We start from the raw sequence: 17,693 nt of genomic DNA, 5'->3' as shown, positions 1-17,693 counted from the left end.
TACTGCAGAAAAGTAGGGGAGATCTGGGAGGAAGCCCACTTGCTGCAGATATTGGGGCTCCCTTAAGGACCCTTTTTTGACCTCTTTAGCAACTTCTTACCTGGATCGCTGGATCCTGGACTAGGTTGCTGCTCCAGGCAGGCCCGATCAGCCTGTTTGTGGAGTAGTCCTCCTGGGCCTAGTAAAATGTATTCTGGCTATGGCTCAACAATGTTGCACTGACATTGTGTCTGTCAAGGTGTTAAGTCAATCTGAGAAGACAAACCTCCGCCTCCAGGTACTAGGAGGTTGGTGGGCATATGGAATGGACTAGCTGTGCTAAGGGGGATGATCTGGGTTAAGGGCATAGACTGCAGGATAGTTCTTCAGGTGGCCTTGGACAAACTTAGTTCTTTCTCCTTTCTCACTTGTGGTTCTCTAGGATAACTGTAGAATGTGCTGGGAATGTAGCATCCTGTGATAAAGAGAGACTAACCAGAACAGCCAGGGCCCTGTTCCAGTCTGTCCTAGAAATAGAATGTCCTTCATATATATACATACATATATACACACACACACACACTATATATATATATATATATATATATATATATATATTTTAGAGGGAGTTTCACTCTTGTTGTCCAGGCTGGAGTGCAATGGCACAATCTCGGCTCATGGCAACCTCTACCTCAAAGGTTCAAGCGATTCTCCTTCCTCAGTCTCTCGAGTTGCTGGCATTACAGGTACGCATCACCATGCCTGGCTAATTTTTTTATTTTTTAGTAGAGACGGGGTTTCTCCATGTTAGTCAAGCTGGTCTCGAACTCCCGACCTGAGGTGATCCGCCCACCTCGGCCTCCCAAAGTATTGAGATTACAGGCGTGAGCCACCACGTCCGGCCGAATGTCCTTCATGTTTTAGCCCAGTGTGTCATGCCTCCCCATCTTTTTCCCCCACCCCGCCCCCCACAATTAGGCTGTTCTTGCATTGCTACAAAGAAATATCTGAGACCGAGTAATTTATATAGAAACCAGGTTAAATTGGCTCATGGTTCTGCAGGCTGTACAGGAAGCATAGTACCAGTATCTGTTTGGCTTCTAAGGAGGCCCCAGGGAGCTTTTACTTTTGGCAGAAGGAGAAGGGCGAGCAGGCACATCACACGGTGAGAACTGGAGCAAGAGACAGTGTGCGTTTGGGGGTGCCACACACTTCTAAAGAACCAGGTCTCCCTAGAACTCACTCACTATTGCAAAGACACCAAGCCATAAGAGATCCACCTACATGACCCAAACACCTCCCATCAGGTCCCACCTCCAACACTGGGGATCACAATTCAACATGAGATTTGGCAGGGACATACATTCAAACTGTATCAATCCATCCCTGGACCCCCAAATCTCATGTCCTTCTCACATTGCAAAACATAATCATGACTTCCCAATCATCCCCCAAAGTTTTAACTTGTTCCAGCATTAAACTCAAAAGTCCAAAGTCCAAAGTGTCACAGGAGACAAGGCCCAGAAAAAGAACGAAGAAATCTCAGCAGGGCGTGGCGGTTCACGCCTGTAATCCCAGAACTTTGGGAGGCTAACGCGGGCTGATCACGAGATCAGGTGATTGAGACCATCCTGGCTAACACGGTGAAACCCCGTCTCTACTAAAAATACAAAAAATTAGCCGGGTGTGGTGGTACGTGCCTGTAGTCCCAGCTGCTTGGGAGGCTGAGGCAGGAGAATGACTTGAACCCGGAAGCGGAGGTAGCAGTGAGCCGAGATTGCGCCACTGCACTCTAGCCTGAGTAACAAAGCGAGACTCTGTCTCAAAAAACAAACAAACGACAACAACAAAAAAGAAATCTCCAGCAGCGGAAATGTATGTAGAACTCATTTTGGTCAGTACTTTTCCTTGTACAGGAAGAAACTGAGGAAGCCCGGTGCAACGCCCAACACAGATTAAGACAAAGCCGAGACTCAAAACCGGACCTCAACTTCCGGTGCCAGCCCATATATGCTTCCATTGCCTTCGCCGGAAGTGATATACAGCCCCTATTCTCCTTCGCGTCCGTTGACGGGACCCAGGCTGGGAGGGCGGAAGAATGGGCGGCACGATGGGCGGAAGCACTCCTCCTACCGGCACCCGGAAAAACATGGCCACCTCGAGCCGGCCTATCCGGAAACCGTCTCGAAGAAGACAGGGATTGGCCACCGCTTCCGGAAGTTGTGAGCTTTGTTTCCGAGCGGGAGATTTTCCGAGACGCGCTGGGGGCCGAATGGTGAGTTTTCTTTGCCCACTTACGGGGCGGCTCGGGAGGGGAGGGTTCGGGCAGATTTAGTAATGTCCTTGGGACTATGGCTGCGGGTTCTTAAACTGGTATTTATCAAGCGCCAACGAGGCCAGCCCCTGGGAATGCAGCACGAGAATGATAGTCAGTCTGTCCCCTCAAGAAATACAGTTTAGTGAGGAGACATGCAACGGATAGGCGCACGATTCTTTAAAGTTGTGATTGGGCCCAAAAAGGAGCTAGTCCTCAAGACTAAAAAGAGCCGAAGTCCTGGAGTTGTGGGCGCTGTAGTAAATGATTCCAAATGGAGTTGAAAGGAGGGAGGAGTGCGTCAGGCGGAGATGAAAGGAGAGAGGGAACTACCTGTCCGATAGGGCAGAATCGGGGAGAAAGCTTGGTGACTTGAACTTAGAGAAGGCCATTGCGGCGGTAGCAGAAGAGGGAGGCAGGGACCAGATCGTAGAGTATGGAACACCGTGACACAAAGTTGGGGGTTTATCATAAGAGCAGCAGAATGGCAAGATCTGGTGGTCATTTTGAAAGGATCACTAGAACTGCGGGTGAAGACTGGATTATAGGAGGGCAGGAATTGTGAGAAACCACTCAGGAGGCTACTGCTGTAGATGAGCGGTGTGACCTAGCTTATGGGAGAGAAGTGGACGAATCAAAAGTATATTTAGCAGGTGAAAATTCAGGACTTTACGGATTAGATATAGGATTTGAGTGACAGGTTGGGTACTCAACGATGATTCCAAGTTTCTGGACTGAGTGAATTGTGCTAAACAAGAACAAACTATTTTGAGGTTTTTCTAAGGATTCTTTCCCCCACCCCCAGTGTTAAAAACCACATTTTTTTTCCCTTTCTTATTATGTCTACTCATGTGTTGTATGCTCACTGTAGAAAATTCAGAACATACATAACAAAATACTTTCTTCTGTATAAAGGACAATAAAAACACCTCATAACCTCACTACCCAAGATGGTCATATTTTAGTGTTTCCTTCATGTGTTTTTAAAAAATATGTGTATCTTTTTATATATTGGGATCCTACTGATTATATCTTTGTGTATCCATTTTTTTCCTCTTAGCATGAGTAATGATTGAACTGTGGCCAGGATATTGTTCACAAATATTTTTTTTCCTGTTTGTAGCAGAAAAAGTCAAGTTGATTCTAAGTAAGAGATAACGTTAGCTTTCTGGTGTGTTTTCTTTTTAATATTTGTTTAAAAGCTTTTTAAAAAACTCATATTTTGGCCAGTTTGTGTTTTGTTTTCCATTCAGATGTTTTTACTTAATGTTATTTATTGCCATTTTTACACAACGTCAAGACCACATGTGTTAATGGTTGTTAAATCACAACCAATCCCATCATTAGCTAGATAGGTTATTTTCAACTTTTTACTGTTAAAATAATGAGAGGAACATCTTATATAATTCTTGGATTCCTAATGACTTCCATCAGTAAGAGTTCTAGAAATATAATCTGCCAGGTAAAAGGATAAAATGAGTCTCAAATTGCCCCACCAAAATATCTTATTAATAATTTGATAGAACTTGTTTTAAAGAAATTTTTGCAATACATAGTTTTTCCATTCAAAGATATGGTCATGTCTTTCTAGTTAATTCAAATTGTCTTTTATGTCTTTATATATAATAACCTATCCTTTTCTTGTTAAGCTTATGTCCAAGAAAGGAGCAATATTGATTATTTAATACCCTCTCTGCTTAATTTCCATGTGTGGAATTAATATCTTTGGGTCAAGTGTGATACTTTATTCTTTTTTTTTTTTGAGACTGAGTTTCACTCTTGTTGCCCAGGCTGGAGTGCAATGGTGCAATCTTGGCTCACTGCAACCTCCGCCTCCCAGGTTCAAGTGATTCTCCTGCCTCAGCCTCCTGAGTAGCTGTGATTACAGGCATGTGCCACCATGCCTGGCTAATTTTTTTGGTATTTTTAGTAGAGATGGGGTTTCTCCATGTTGGTCAGACTGGTCTCAAATTCCCGACCTCAGGTGATCTGCTCTTCTTGGCCTCCCAGAGTGCTGGGATTACAGGCATGAGCCACCATGCCCGGCCTACTTTATTCTTTAAAATTATTTTCTTCCTTAATATTTAGTCTAGGCCTTCCTAAAATATAAATAAAATGATGAGATCAGGAATTTAAAAAGACTAAGATAGAGTAAGACTTCATTAATACCATAAATAACCTCTGGTTTAAAAAATTCCTGACATTCTGCTCCTGCTTGTCTGCTGGGGAAGCAGCCCTTCAACCATGCATCTGAGCCTGCCTTATCTGAACAAACAGCAACCAGCTGGGCCCTTTGGTGTTTCCCTGGGAATGGCAATGGAACTAGAAACAGCTCAGAAGGGTTAGGAAGACAACATCTCATGAGGATGCCAAATGGGCTTTGGCGATGGATTTTTCTAGTTTAAAACTTTTTATCATGTTGTTATCAAAGTTATTGAATATTTGTTAAGAAATGAGTTATAATGTTAACTTTTAAACAAACGAAATCTTTTGGTCTTTTCATTTTGTGTGCAGTAGAATCCTGCTTATCTGTGAAATGCAGTTAACACATCAGCTGGACCTATTTCCTGAATGCAGGGTAACCCTTCTGTTATTTAAAGATGTAAAAAATGCGGGAGACTTGAGAAGAAAGGCCATGGAAGGCACCATCGATGGATCACTGATAAATCCTACAGTGGTAAATATAAATTGTAAGAATGAATGAGCTGGCTGGGTGCGGTGGCTCATGCCCATAATCCCAGCACTTTAGGAGGCCGAGGTGGGTGGATCACCTGAGGTCAGGAGTTGAAGACAAGCCTGGCCAACATAGTGAAACCCTGTCTCAACTAAAAATACAAAAATTAGCTGGACGTGGTGGCGGGTGCCTATAATCCCAGCTACTCGGGAGGCTGAGGCAGGAGAATCATTTGAACCCAGGCGGCGGAGGTTACGGTGAGTCAAGATTGCGCCATTGCACTCCAGCCTGGGCGACAAGAGTGAAACTGTCTCAGAAAAAAAAAAAAAAAAGCCAGGCGTGGTGGCTCACGCCTGTAATCCCAGCACTTTGGGAGGCCGAGGTGGGCAGATCACGAGGTCAGAAGTTTGAGACCAGTCTGGCCAATATGGTGAAACCCTGTCTCTACTAAAAATACAAAAATTAGCTGAACGTGGTGGTGGGCACCTGTATTCGGGAGGCTGAGGCAGGATAATCGCTTGAGCCTGGGAGGCAGAGGTTGCAGTGAGCCGAGATCACGCCACTGCACTCCAGCCTGGGCAACAGAGCAAGACTGTGTCTCAAAACAAAACAAAACAAACAAACAAAAAAACAATGAATGAACCATACAGGCCATTTAAGTATACGTTAATATTTGTGATGTTATAGGGTAGCCTAAAATTCTGTCACTGTTAGGGAAAAAATTCTTGTCCAAGTCAGATGCAGCCAACCTGGACTGTAACAGTGAATAGAGGCAGAAGTGCCAGGTCCTGCCCTAGGAAGGAGGAAAGGTTGTGGTCTGGGTCTAACATGGGAAATGCCTGGATCTCCAGCTTCTTATCTTTAAAATGGGGGTTCTTAACAAGACAGTCTGTAGAGGAGGCATAGCGTAGTGGTTAAGAGCACACACAGAGGCCAAGGGGTGTGGATTGCTTGAGGCCAGGAGTTTGAGACCAGTGTGGCCTACGTAGTGAAACCCTGTCTCTACTAAAAATACAAAAAGTAGCTGGGCATGGTGGTGTGTGCTGGTAGTCCCAGCTACTCGGGAGGCTGAGGCACAAGAATCACTTGAACCTGGGAGGCGGAGGTTGCAGTGAGCTGAGATTGAGCCACTGCATTCCAGCCTGGGCGATGGAGCGAGACTCTGTCTCAAAAAAAAAAAAAAAAGAAAAAGAAAAAGCACAGGCAGTGGGATCATGTTACTGGGAATTAATCCCAGACCTACTACTTAGGACTTTGAACAAGACATAGCCAACCTTTATATAGTGCTTACTGCATTCCTAGTATTGTTCCAAGTGCTTTACATATACTAACTCGCTTAATCTTCACAACAGCCTATGTAGTAAATACTGTTTCATGTGTCTCTAACAAATAAAATGCTAAGGAACTTGCCTAAGTTCCCTAGGTGACAGGTGGCAGAGATGGGATTCAAACTCAGACATTCTTTGCCTCAATTTCCTCATCAATTACATACTACTACTACTACTACTAGTATCAGTTTCATAGGGTAGTTTTGAGGATTAAAGAAAATAACACAAGTAAAATGTTTGGAATATGATCATGCCCATAATATTAGCCCTCAATTAATGTTATTTTAAAAAATTTTACTATTTGCATAAGTTCCTTGCAGCTTTAAAATTCTATGATTTTCTGACTACCCAGGCCCTTGGGATAATAGGTTTTTTTTTGTTTTTGTTTTTGTTTTTGTTTTGAGACAGAGTTTCACTCTTGTTGCCCAGGCTGGAGTGCAATGGTGCAATCTCGGCTCACTGCAGCCTCCACCTCCTGGTTCAAGCAATTCTCCTGCCTCAGCCTCCCGAGTAGCTGGGATTACAGGTGCGTGATACCACACCTAATTTTTGTATTTTTAGTAGAGATACAGTTTCGCCGTGTTGGCCAGGCTGGTCTTGAACTCCTGACCTCAGGTGACCCGCCCGCCTTGGCCTCCCAAAGTGCTGGGATTACAGGCGTGAGCCACCACGCCTAGCTGGGATAATAGTTTTGAAAATACAGACCATAAGAATTGTGATGAAGTAAACCAGCTTGACAGTGGAGTTAACCATGAGTTACCATGTGTTTTCAAGCACTGCAGATTCTCTATGTGTAATTAATTCTTTCTGCTCTCTTTGGTAGATTGTCGATCCATTTCAGATACTTGTGGCAGCAAACAAAGCAGTTCACCTCTACAAACTGGGAAAAATGAAGACAAGAACTCTATCTACTGAAATTATTTTCAACCTTTCCCCAAATAACAATGTAATGTAGACTTTCCTATTTCTGTTGACCTTGTCATAATAAGATATGTGTTCCTCAGGGTTGGAGGCTAAATTCCTGCAAACCAGTGGTTAGTAATAAACCAAAATAGTAGTGAAGAGAGCTCTGGACAGAGAGTTGAGGTTTACCCTGCCTCTTACTAAGACAGTTTACATATGAGTAAACACAAATTTAGCTAAATTAAGTGAGGTTAATTTTATCTGTTCTTACCATATAGGATCAGGAAGACCTCTCAAGTATTTTTGCTTAAGAAACTGACAGAAATCTAAATGATAAAACATTAGGCATGGATATTTTGTGTGCTAGCGTGCATATCTTTCCCTCTTCCTGTAAACTCCTTGAGGGTGGCATCCATGTCTTTTTCATATACCAGGAACTTGCTGGTACCTATAACAGTCCTTAACACATCCTCACTCACACACCCAGTATGTAGGAAGAGTTTGTGGTTTGAAATACTTATAGTAACGCTTTTTCCTTTTTTTTTTGAGACGGAGTCTTGCTCTGTCGCCCAGGCTGGAGTACAGTGGCGCAACCTCGGCTCACTGCAAGCTCCGCTTTCCAGGTTCATGCCATTCTCCCACCTCAGCCTCCGGAGTAGCTGGAACTACAGGCGCCTGCCACCACGCCCGGCTAATTTCTTTTTTTTGTATTTTTAGTAGAGACGGGGTTTCACCGTGTTAGCCAGGATGGTCTCGATCTCCTGACATCGTGATCCGCCCGTCTCGGCCTCCCAAAGTGCTGGGATTACAGGCTTGAGCCACCGCGCCCGGCCAGTAATGCTTTTTCAATGAAAGTTATCAAGCCAAAGACATCACACATGTAGCACATGAAAAAAATGACTGCAATTTTGCTGATGAATTTTTAGTATTACTGCTGCTATTAACAACAACCAGGTACTAATTTCATCTAGAGAAAAGTTACGAAACCTGTGGCATAGGTTAAAATACAGATGATTGTAAAGTTTATAAAATGCAGTTATCTCAGCATGGTAATAGAGTTTCCCAGTACTTGGAATAAAATTTACTAATTATTGTTTCCTTGAGATCATTAGACATAATTCAGAAAACTCTTGAATTCAGTAAACGTCTGTTGAAATTTTCCCTGTTCCATTTGCAGTTCTAGGGGCAGAAGAGGCAAATATGTTCCCGAGGAGAGGCAGATAAACAAGTTAAAATGCCCTGAGATAAATGATATAATGGAAAAATGAATTCAAATCTAGGGGTACAGCAATGAAGCCATTCATTTTGGAGGGAGGAGGGTGTGGTGGGGAGTGGCATCAGAAATGTGGACCTTGAAGCATGTGTTCAGCAGCCAAGCCATGGGGAGAAGGGACATGCGAGCATTGGACAAAGCTTGAGCACAGGCAGAAGGGCATGAAATGTGACTGGACCCCCAGGCAGGCCAGACTGGCCAGGTGGCAGAAGCGCCTGGCTGGAGAGCCACTTGGCACCAGAGGGAGGAGGTGTTTTTTTGTGCAGCACCAAGAGGCTGGGCTTGATTCCATAGGAACAAGGCATAACTTGAAGCAGGGAGTACTTTCGAGGAAGTACCAATGGATGTTGGAAAGGAATCATCAAAGTGAAAGACTAAGCAGTGAGAACTTTCAGGACATGAAAAAGAAGAGCCTGACCAAGGAAGAAGGCAGATCAGGAAATGTTTCAGACATAGGAAACAATGGTTAATTATCTTGTTTTGTTTTTGTTTTTGTTTTTTTTCATTTTTTTTTCTCTTAGATTTCAGAGGCTTTGAAAAAATTTGGTATCTCAGCAAATGACACTTCAATTCTAATTGTTTACATTGAAGAGGGAGAAAAACAAATAAATCAAGAATACCTAATATCTCAAGTGGAAGGTCATCAGGTTTCTCTGAAAAGTCTTCCTGAGATAACAAATATTACGGAAGTCCAAAAGGTTTGTTTGCCAGTCCATATTTTTAGAAAGAGTGTGACAGATGAGCAATAATGCTGATACTGTTTGCTTATTGATCACCAGGGCTCCTTGTTTTTTGAACTTTTGAGAAAGTTAATCTAATTTTTTAAATTACTAAAAAATAATTTTAGATACAAAGAACTGGGAGGTGTGGGTTTATGTAAAATATAATTACAAACTCAGCTGATACAACCATTCTCCACATTAAGAAAGAGAATACCTTTCAATATCAAACTTACATAGTATATTTAAAATGTAAAATAAATTTAGTATGAAGTTAATATCTAGATATGTGCTTTTAAATGGATAGAAATTTGGTTTTTATGTTCTTGAGAGTTACCCCCATAGCAGCAATTTAAAGGGAATACAAGTAATGAATTGCCATCTACTTGGAATATTTTAATCACATTTGTTGTTTGTTATACTATGAACCCAATAATTGAATGAGGAATAATTTCACTTACACATGTTTGTATAATGACAATTAGTAGTGAATGATGATATCAGCAAGTCATAATTTGTCTTTCATTTTTACAGATATATAAACTCTCTTCACAAGAAGAAAGTATTGGGACATTATTGGATGGTATCATTTGTAGAATGTCAACAAAAGATGTTTTGTGAAATATCAGAAATATTAACAAAACTCAGCATTAAAGAAAACATTGATTTTTCTTCCCTGATTATAAAACTAATATATGTGCATTATCGAAAAGTTTAAATCACAGAATGGTATAAAAAAGAAAAAAAAAAAGGCCAGGCACGGTGGCTCATACCTGAAATCCTAGCAATTTGGGAGGTTGAGGCAGGCGGATTCCCTGAGGTCAGGAGTTCAAGACCAGCCTGGCCAACATGGTGAAAACCCATCTGTACTAAAATTTAAAAATTAGCTAGGCATGGTGGCAGGTGCCTGTAATCCCAGCTATTCGGGAGGCTGAGAGAGGAGAATCACTTGAACCCGGGAGGCAGAGGTTGCAGTGAGCTGAGATCGCTCCATTGCACTCCAGCCTGGGCAGCTGAGCGAGACTCCGTCTCAAAAAAAAAAAAAAGAAACCAGTTGTAGTCCTACCTTATAGTATTTTAAAAGATAATCAGTTACTATTACTTGTTATTGCCTTTTAGAGTTCTGTTTCTATTCAAATATATTTTATTGTTATATAATTGGCATAAAAATTGTAAACACTTAGGGAATGCCTACAGTGTACTAGGTTCTTGCCTTAGTGATTATTATTTTTTTTTTAGAGATGTGGTCTCACAGTGTTGCCCAGATTGATCTCCAACTCCTGGACTCAAGTGATGCTTCTGCTGTGCCTCCCAAAGCACTGGAATTACAGGCATGAGCCACCGAGCCCAGCTGGTTATTGTTTTTGTTTTTAAAATTTTTGCCTTGGCGATTTTATATCCATCAGTTCACCTCCCTCTCCATACTTACCATGGCTACTCCAGCTCACCCCTTGCAAGCCTCTGGATCCTGGTTCTAAGTGTCTTTCACTTGTATGAACTCATTTAATTCTTGCAGCAACCTTATGAGGCAGATACTGTTATTACCCCCATTTTACACACAAGGCCCAGGGGCAGCTCCTGTGCAGAGGCCTGGCTGGTGGCTCCAGCTGAGGGTGGTCACTCAGAGGGACACCTTGGCAGAGCTCCCACCCTTCCTGGCAGAGGCCCAAGTGGAAGTGGGGGTGTTCCTCGTGGGAAGAAGAAAGGTTGTGCCAGGGGGACTCTGAGGGTGCACATGGAGCCTGGGCAAGGTGGGGGCAGCCAGGGCCACAGCAGGACTGGTGCCCCTGCTCCCTAAGAACCCCCAACAACCCTAACCTTGCAGTGCCACTGTGAACCTGCCATTGCCCCTTGGCCTCTAGAGGGCAAAGAGCCGTGTGTGGGAGGGGGAGGCAGAACGCAACCCCAAGAAGTCAGCCCCCAGCTGCTGAGGCCGGTCCGTGGCCCCAGCCTGGAGCCTGCCTCAGCACTTTTCTGAGCACCCTCACCTCATCCCCGACCCCATCAGGTTCTTGGGAGGCCTCTGTCTTTCTCCTCCACACTGACATTCACCTTGTCCAACACCTGGCCCCCTGGCAGGATCCTCATCTCCCAGTCTCCCTTCTTCGGAGGTGCACTGGGCAAGCGGAGCCAGGCCTCTTGGGGTCCCCGGAGTGGAAGGAGGTACAGAATGGGATGGGGAAAGTATAACTGCCACACACACACACCCAGGAATGTCAGCAATGAAAAGAATGAATTCCTCTTTCCAGGAAGTATGGAGTCCCAGGAAGACTCTTAAGTTCTGCTACTGATGGATGTAGAGTGTGAAAGGCCTAGGCATGGGTTCCTTCCCAGCTGCCTGACCCCCAAAGTTCGTCCTGTGGTGGTAGGGAAATAGAATTACAAACAATCTATCCCAGCAAGCCTATCTCTGCAAAGATAGAAGAGGAAGAAAACACTTTCATCATTGAAGAGGCGTGAACTCAGAGTGAGATGCGCATCACAGGCAATGACCCGCTAAGATGCTGCAAAGACAGAAAGAAATCTCATTGCCAGTCTAGCCAGTGGGTCCAACCCGTTGCTCACTGCACACCTTCTCAAGAAGAGTAATGCCTAGTCCTCAGATCAGTGGACTGCACAGCACCTTTGGCCACACCCGTTTCATCGGAGATTCAACCTCAATTTACCTGACCACCTGCGTTTGCTAATTACCTTGTTACAAAGGAAAATAAACTCTTGCCTTCATGACAGGAGGTAGATTTACCACTCACAGCAGATGTTAGGCCCCCACCGTCCCACAGAGACTGGCCGATAGGGCCCTGGCTGCTCTGATGATGATGTTTCAAAGATGGACTCTCAGGTCCTTCAGGAACACAGTCCTGGGTTGCAAAGCTGGCAAGAGGCTTATTTAGCTGTCAGAAAGCTTTGCATGCCCCTCAAAGGGGCAGAGGAAGATTTACAGTAAGTTTTCCAAAGAAAATGCTCTAAGGGAGAGAGGACACTGCTTCCCTTTTTTTTAACAGGGAGAATTAAGCCTCTTCATTGTCTTTACTCTTTTTTTTCTTTTTTTCAGTTGCCCTAACAGTTTCCGAGAGCGGTGTTCCGTGATTCCTCAGTCTCGACACCAGTTCCTCTGAGACTAACACAGGGTCTTTGGTGTGAAAATTTCTGTTTTTCCTTACTGCTTAAAATAAAATAAAACAGCCACTCAGCTTGCTTAGTATTTTGCATAAATCTGCAGTTCCCTTCAAGAAAAATTTAGCTCTGAGGAAGTAAAGTGAGATGTGGTTAAGGCAGCTCCCCAGGCTGGGCTGCTGGTTGGCCCCCACCCCTCATGTAGGCTTCCCTGGTCACGTCTCACTGTCACAAAGTAAGACCTGAATATGAAGCTTTCACCTGCAGCCTAAATCCACACGCCTTTGGGTTTGCGCTTCGGGCATTGTCTGCAGCAAGTGCTCAGTTCCAGGCCAGCTTCCAGAAGCTCCAGGACTCATCCCTTTATTCAGGAATTGAAAATGAACTGGAACTGAGGACTTTTAAACTGGAGGACATTTCAGAAATGATCAAATTTTAACAGTTCCCAAGCTTTTGGAATCACAGAGACCTTTGAAGATCTGATGTAGAAAGTGAGCCCACAGATTTGCACACCATTGGGAATTTAAGGAGCCTCTGAGCTGCCCAGGAAGTAGCCCTTCACATTTAGTTGAGGAGGCTGCAGCTGAGCCCTGTCTCCTGAGGCAGAGGTTTGGGCTTTTAGTGGGAGAAATAGCACCCACGTCACAGGAGGTAACAGAAGCTCACTGGCTACACTAAGTCTGATTAAGAAAACTCTGGTGAGCATTTTTGAGAGGCTGCACTTTAGAGGCTTTGTTTCAGGTTTTCTGTGTGGCTGATCAGTTCTGTGTTCAAGGCTGGCTGCCAGGAATGGACTTGAATTGCTGGGCCTACACATCAGTGCTGCAGAGAGGCAGACGAACTGCAACAATAGTCTCTTCCCTCTGTCCCACTGAGGACAGTCTCAGTGACAGGAGCCTCTGTCCCTGACCCCAAACCGTCCTGTCCTCCACTGTGTGGGCTTCTGAAAAGAACAGAAAGGGCCAAGGCCGAACCTGCACCTGCACCTAGGGAAAGGAATCTCAGCAGAAGCCGGGTAGCCCACAGCTCCCTTACCCCATGAGCCATGGGGTTTAGGGTTCAGGAAAATCCAGCCAACTCCCCTGCACTGTGCTGTGAGGCTGCCCTAAGGCCTGCAATCCTGAGACCCCAACCAATGGAACAGGCTCCCTCTTAGTCAAGGGGACCCCAGGGAAAACTGAAAAAATGAATTCCTGGCCATGATGGAAGGGGAGGTGAGAGAAGCCTCATGAGAGCCCTGCACCTTTGGAGTATAAAATAGGCATCGTGAGATTATTCAGAATGGATTCTGACAATCAGGTACAGATTATGAACAAGACCTGAGGCCATGCAAAGCAAGAATTAACACACACCCTAGAAACCACAGAGTCTCCTTCAGTGGGTTTTAAATTGACCCAGGATGCTGTGGTTGACTTTCCTTCCTGGCTCTGGGACGGCATCACATGGCAGAGGCAGACGCTCTCTCTGAACTGAAGCATTCCTTTGTACCAACTTCATGTCTTTAGACAAAGCTGAACTCTCAACCAAATGCCAATAGGAAAATCTTTGAATCCACCTATGACCTATAATGCCCTGACTTCAAGATATCCCACCTTGTTAGGCCGAGTCAATGTATACCTTCCATGGATGGATTTATGAAGTTACTCCAATTCCTGTCCCCTCGAATGTAGAAAACGACTGCCCCAGCACACGTTTTCAGGACCTCTTGAGATTCCCCAGACTGTGGTCACTCATTGGCTCAGAAGATACCTCTTACAGATCATTTTTTAAGAGTTTGGTGTTTTTGTTAACAAGCCCAACCACAGGCCTTGGCAAACCCTTTGCTCAGCTTGGGAATTCCCAGACCAGCTACAGGCCACCGTCTTCCCCTCCCAACCAGCACACTCTTCGTCTCCATCCACCATCAGCTCCACCTGTGCTCACCTGGATGGGCCTCTGCCGGCTGCCGATCCGCACCCGTTTCCCACCCCCTCCTGACTGCAGGGCACCCCTCTGTGGGCAGTGCTCATTGTTACTCAGCCCCTCAGTCCTTGAGCTCCCTGGGGTTCTCCATCTCTATGGGGTGCTGGTATCCTTGGGCCAGGACTCCTTTAGTATAACCTGGCTCCTTCTGTGAAATGTACAGTCCCCAGAAAGTGTGACTGAGTCCCCATGTAAACCTGCTCTGTCACCTGGAATGCAGGGCATAGCCCTCACCTTTCTGCTGGTGGTGAGCAAGGAAGCAGACAGCTTCAACTGGGCTGGCAAACACCCGATGTCCTATGCAGTGCCAGTCTTGGGAGGAAGCTGATGCCGTGCACAGAATGGCGGAAAAACACCAGGTCAAACCCACTTTCAGGTTATCCTGTCTTCGTAGAGTTGGTGGTTTCCTGAGCCATTAGATCACCTCTATTAAGGCAATTTTAGGTGGCTTTTTGATACCTGCAATGTAAAACTCCTGACTGTCAAGTTCAGTCTTCTAACAAAGTTATTCTGGATGTGACGTCTCCACCATCGTCCTGTTCCCAGAGCCCCATCAGGTGTGTCCTCCTGGGTGGCAGCCACACCTCCGACATCTGGTGCCTTCGTGCCAAGCCCAGGCCCAGCACACTGCAGATCCTCAGCCTGCTGGGCTCCTCTGCTCCAGGCTCATTCCCTGTGACCACATAGGGCAATGCACTCGGGAACGCACTCCCTACTGTGTTACAACCTAGCTCCTTGACCCTAGGGTTTATGATTATCAAAAATTCAGGAGCCAACCAATGAGGGGGCAGCAAGCCTGCTTTCCAGAGGTGGGCAGGCCCTGGACACTATCTCCTGGATGCTAGTGAGCAGCTGAGAGCTGAAGCTTGGACACTCAAGGCTCTTGTGGCAGGTGAGAGGACTGGGTGGAAGGACAGTGCTCTGAGCATGCACCTTCCTTGGGATCTGGAGGCTGGGCTGTTTTTTTTGTGCTTGGCTCTTATGCCCCCTCAGCAACTGAAACATTTGTTATCAAGGGGGAAGGAGTCTTTGCTGAAACATGTGCTTGGACACAGGACTACATAAACCTGTATTTAACACAGAAAGATGTCTATTATGATATATTAAATGAACAGTTTCAAAACAAAAGTTGGAAATAAGAGTTTCAAATCACTTGGTATAATTCCATTTTTTTAAATAAAGGTATGTGAATCATAACATATAAAACTGGAAGATTATATATAAAAAAGTTAATCAGGACTGTTTCAGGATGGGGAGAATTGTGGATGAACTTCAAGGCCTTTTTACTTTCTATGTTATCTGAATTCTTTATATTTAACTATCCTTTTACCTTTATACTTAATAAAAGATTAAATATTTGGCAATAGAAAGATGTAAGGCGGCAGAAACATCAACAGAAGCCATCCTGTCACACTTGTCCTCCCCAGTCCATGTGAGGAACAACTAAAGCATGGTTCCAGTGAAGAGGAAGCAGCCATTAGAAACAGAGAAGCTGAGTAAATAGGAGAGAGAGAAACACTGAGAAAACAGATGATGGATTTTAGGAAATAGACAGGCATAGTGAATCTCCTCTTCCGTAACTGAAATATACAAACAAACAAAACATGAAAAGAATCTTCAGAATCCGGAGAAGGGGCTCAATTCATATCACAAATTTAGAGCTAATACACAGCTCTTTCTCCACAAAGGATCATACCTACAGGGGGTGAAAGGTAAGTCATTACATTCAAAATACCCTACTGATAGCCCACTGTTGACAGAAAAGGTGACTGAGGTAATATGTGGCCCAGGAGAAAGAGATAAACTTCTCAACTAGAGACATGCAACCCTGTTTAAAAAAGAAAAAAGCATTTCTGCCCTAGCTTGAATGAAGATTAATCATATACCCCTTCTAGCCAGAAAGAAATCAGAAAAATGTCTGGAAAATTATCTCTTAGATCTAAATATCTTAGCTACATTATAAAGATTTGCTAGAAAAAAAAATCAGGCCCAGCAATATTACTGTACACAAGGCAAGTCACCAAAGCAGCCAACAGCCACCTTAAAGTACAAAAGCAAAACCTCAAGGGCACGTCCCATAGAACTAGATATTTCCCTTACCCTGCAAGTGGTGAAGCAGCATCAATTTGTGAGTTTTAAAACAATCGCAGAGAAGAATGTCACTTCAGGAGGTTGTACAGAGTCCTAGAATCACCTACTCCCTCTCTGGCCTCCCCAAGCTCCAAGGAACAAAATTAATACAAACCACACACAATTACCAGTCATGTCCTGGGAAGCGGATTCAAACAGCAACTTATAAACATGTATAAGGCAGTTACAGATAATTCAACCACATTACCATGGGCAACTAAATGGTTTCCATAGTGAGTGAGAGCCCCTGGGGGATTTACACTTCCTGCGGGACCTGTGCAATCCTGGGATGGGAGATTCCTCCTGAACCCCAGGAATATAGACTGACACAGAGAGCTGTCCAGAGAATTTACGGAGGCAACACTCAAGTCCACAAGGGACCTCCATAGGCGTTGGACCCCAGAGCAGCCTGGTGACATCTGCCATACCCCTAATACAGGCTGCAGTTGTGGTGCCTGGGGGTGATAAAATTGCTCAATTCCCCCTCACAAGACAATGCTTGATGCCAGCTTCTAGCACAGTGACCCCACTTCTGTCTAAACTCTGCGGATGGGTGCAGCCCCATGTTCTCCTAGGAAGCATCCAGATGGTGGAGTGAGTGGCTCCAGCTACTCCTGCTGCTCATAGCTGGGAGGTGCATACTTGGTGGGGCTTTCTACATAGCAGACCCATTTTTGCCTCAACTCTTTAGGTGGGCAGAGCCCTGTCTTCCCCTGGGAAGCACTCAGATGGTAAAGCAGGTCACTCCACCCACTCCTGCTCCTCTAGCTGTGTGGGACACACCATCTGGAGCTCCAAGCATAGTGGACCCACCTCTGTCTGAATTCTGTTAGTGGCACAGCTCTGTGTTTCCCTAGGAGGCACCCACATGGTGGAAAACTAACAGTGAAATTCTGGCCTTAAACTGGACACTTAACCAATTGGAGCTAGTAAATATCTACAGAATACTCCACCCAACAACCACAGAATATATAATCTTCTCATCCACACGCAGAATATATTATAAGATGCACCACATGCTTGCCTGTAAAGCTCTCAATAAATTAAAAAAAAAGAACCATATCAAGTATACTGTTGGACCACAGTGCAATAAAAACAGAATTCAATACCAAGGTGATCTCTCAAAATAACACAAAAACATGGAAATTAAAGCACTTGCTTCTGAATCACTCTTGGGTGAGCAATGAAATTAAGGCAGAAATTTAAAATTATTTGAAATTAATGAAAATAGAGACACAAATTACCAAAACTCTTGGGCTACAGCTAAAGTGGTGTTAAGAGGAAAGTTTATAGTGCT

At 44.5% G+C, this 17,693-nt stretch overlaps 1 protein-coding gene across 5 annotated transcripts; it reads left to right on the top strand.

Moving 5' to 3' along the window:
* The first annotated feature begins 2,128 nt into the window (after window positions 1-2,128).
* TPRKB (TP53RK binding protein) lies at window positions 2,129-11,046 on the top strand. 5 transcript variants are annotated; one of them, XM_025353879.1, is made up of 5 exons: window positions 2,129-2,254; window positions 4,808-4,871; window positions 7,119-7,241; window positions 8,993-9,169; window positions 10,430-11,046. In XM_025353879.1, the coding sequence occupies exons 2-5, from the start codon at window positions 4,830-4,832 to the stop codon at window positions 10,562-10,564; spliced, it is 477 nt and encodes a 158-aa protein (XP_025209664.1). In that variant the 5' UTR covers window positions 2,129-2,254; window positions 4,808-4,829; the 3' UTR covers window positions 10,565-11,046. The 5 variants fall into 5 exon arrangements, with proteins under 5 accessions (XP_025209664.1, XP_025209666.1, XP_025209663.1 ...); XM_025353881.1 differs by lacking the exon at window positions 10,430-11,046 and adding an exon at window positions 9,725-9,870 and having other exon boundaries at window positions 4,811-4,871; XM_025353878.1 differs by lacking the exon at window positions 10,430-11,046 and adding an exon at window positions 9,725-9,870 and having other exon boundaries at window positions 4,811-4,970.
* Window positions 11,047-17,693: the final 6,647 nt, after the last annotated feature.

This window comes from Theropithecus gelada, chromosome 13, assembly GCF_003255815.1.
Source record: "Theropithecus gelada isolate Dixy chromosome 13, Tgel_1.0, whole genome shotgun sequence".
Lineage (NCBI taxonomy): Eukaryota > Metazoa > Chordata > Mammalia > Primates > Cercopithecidae > Theropithecus > Theropithecus gelada.
This window is presented reverse-complemented; position numbering and strand designations above follow the sequence as displayed.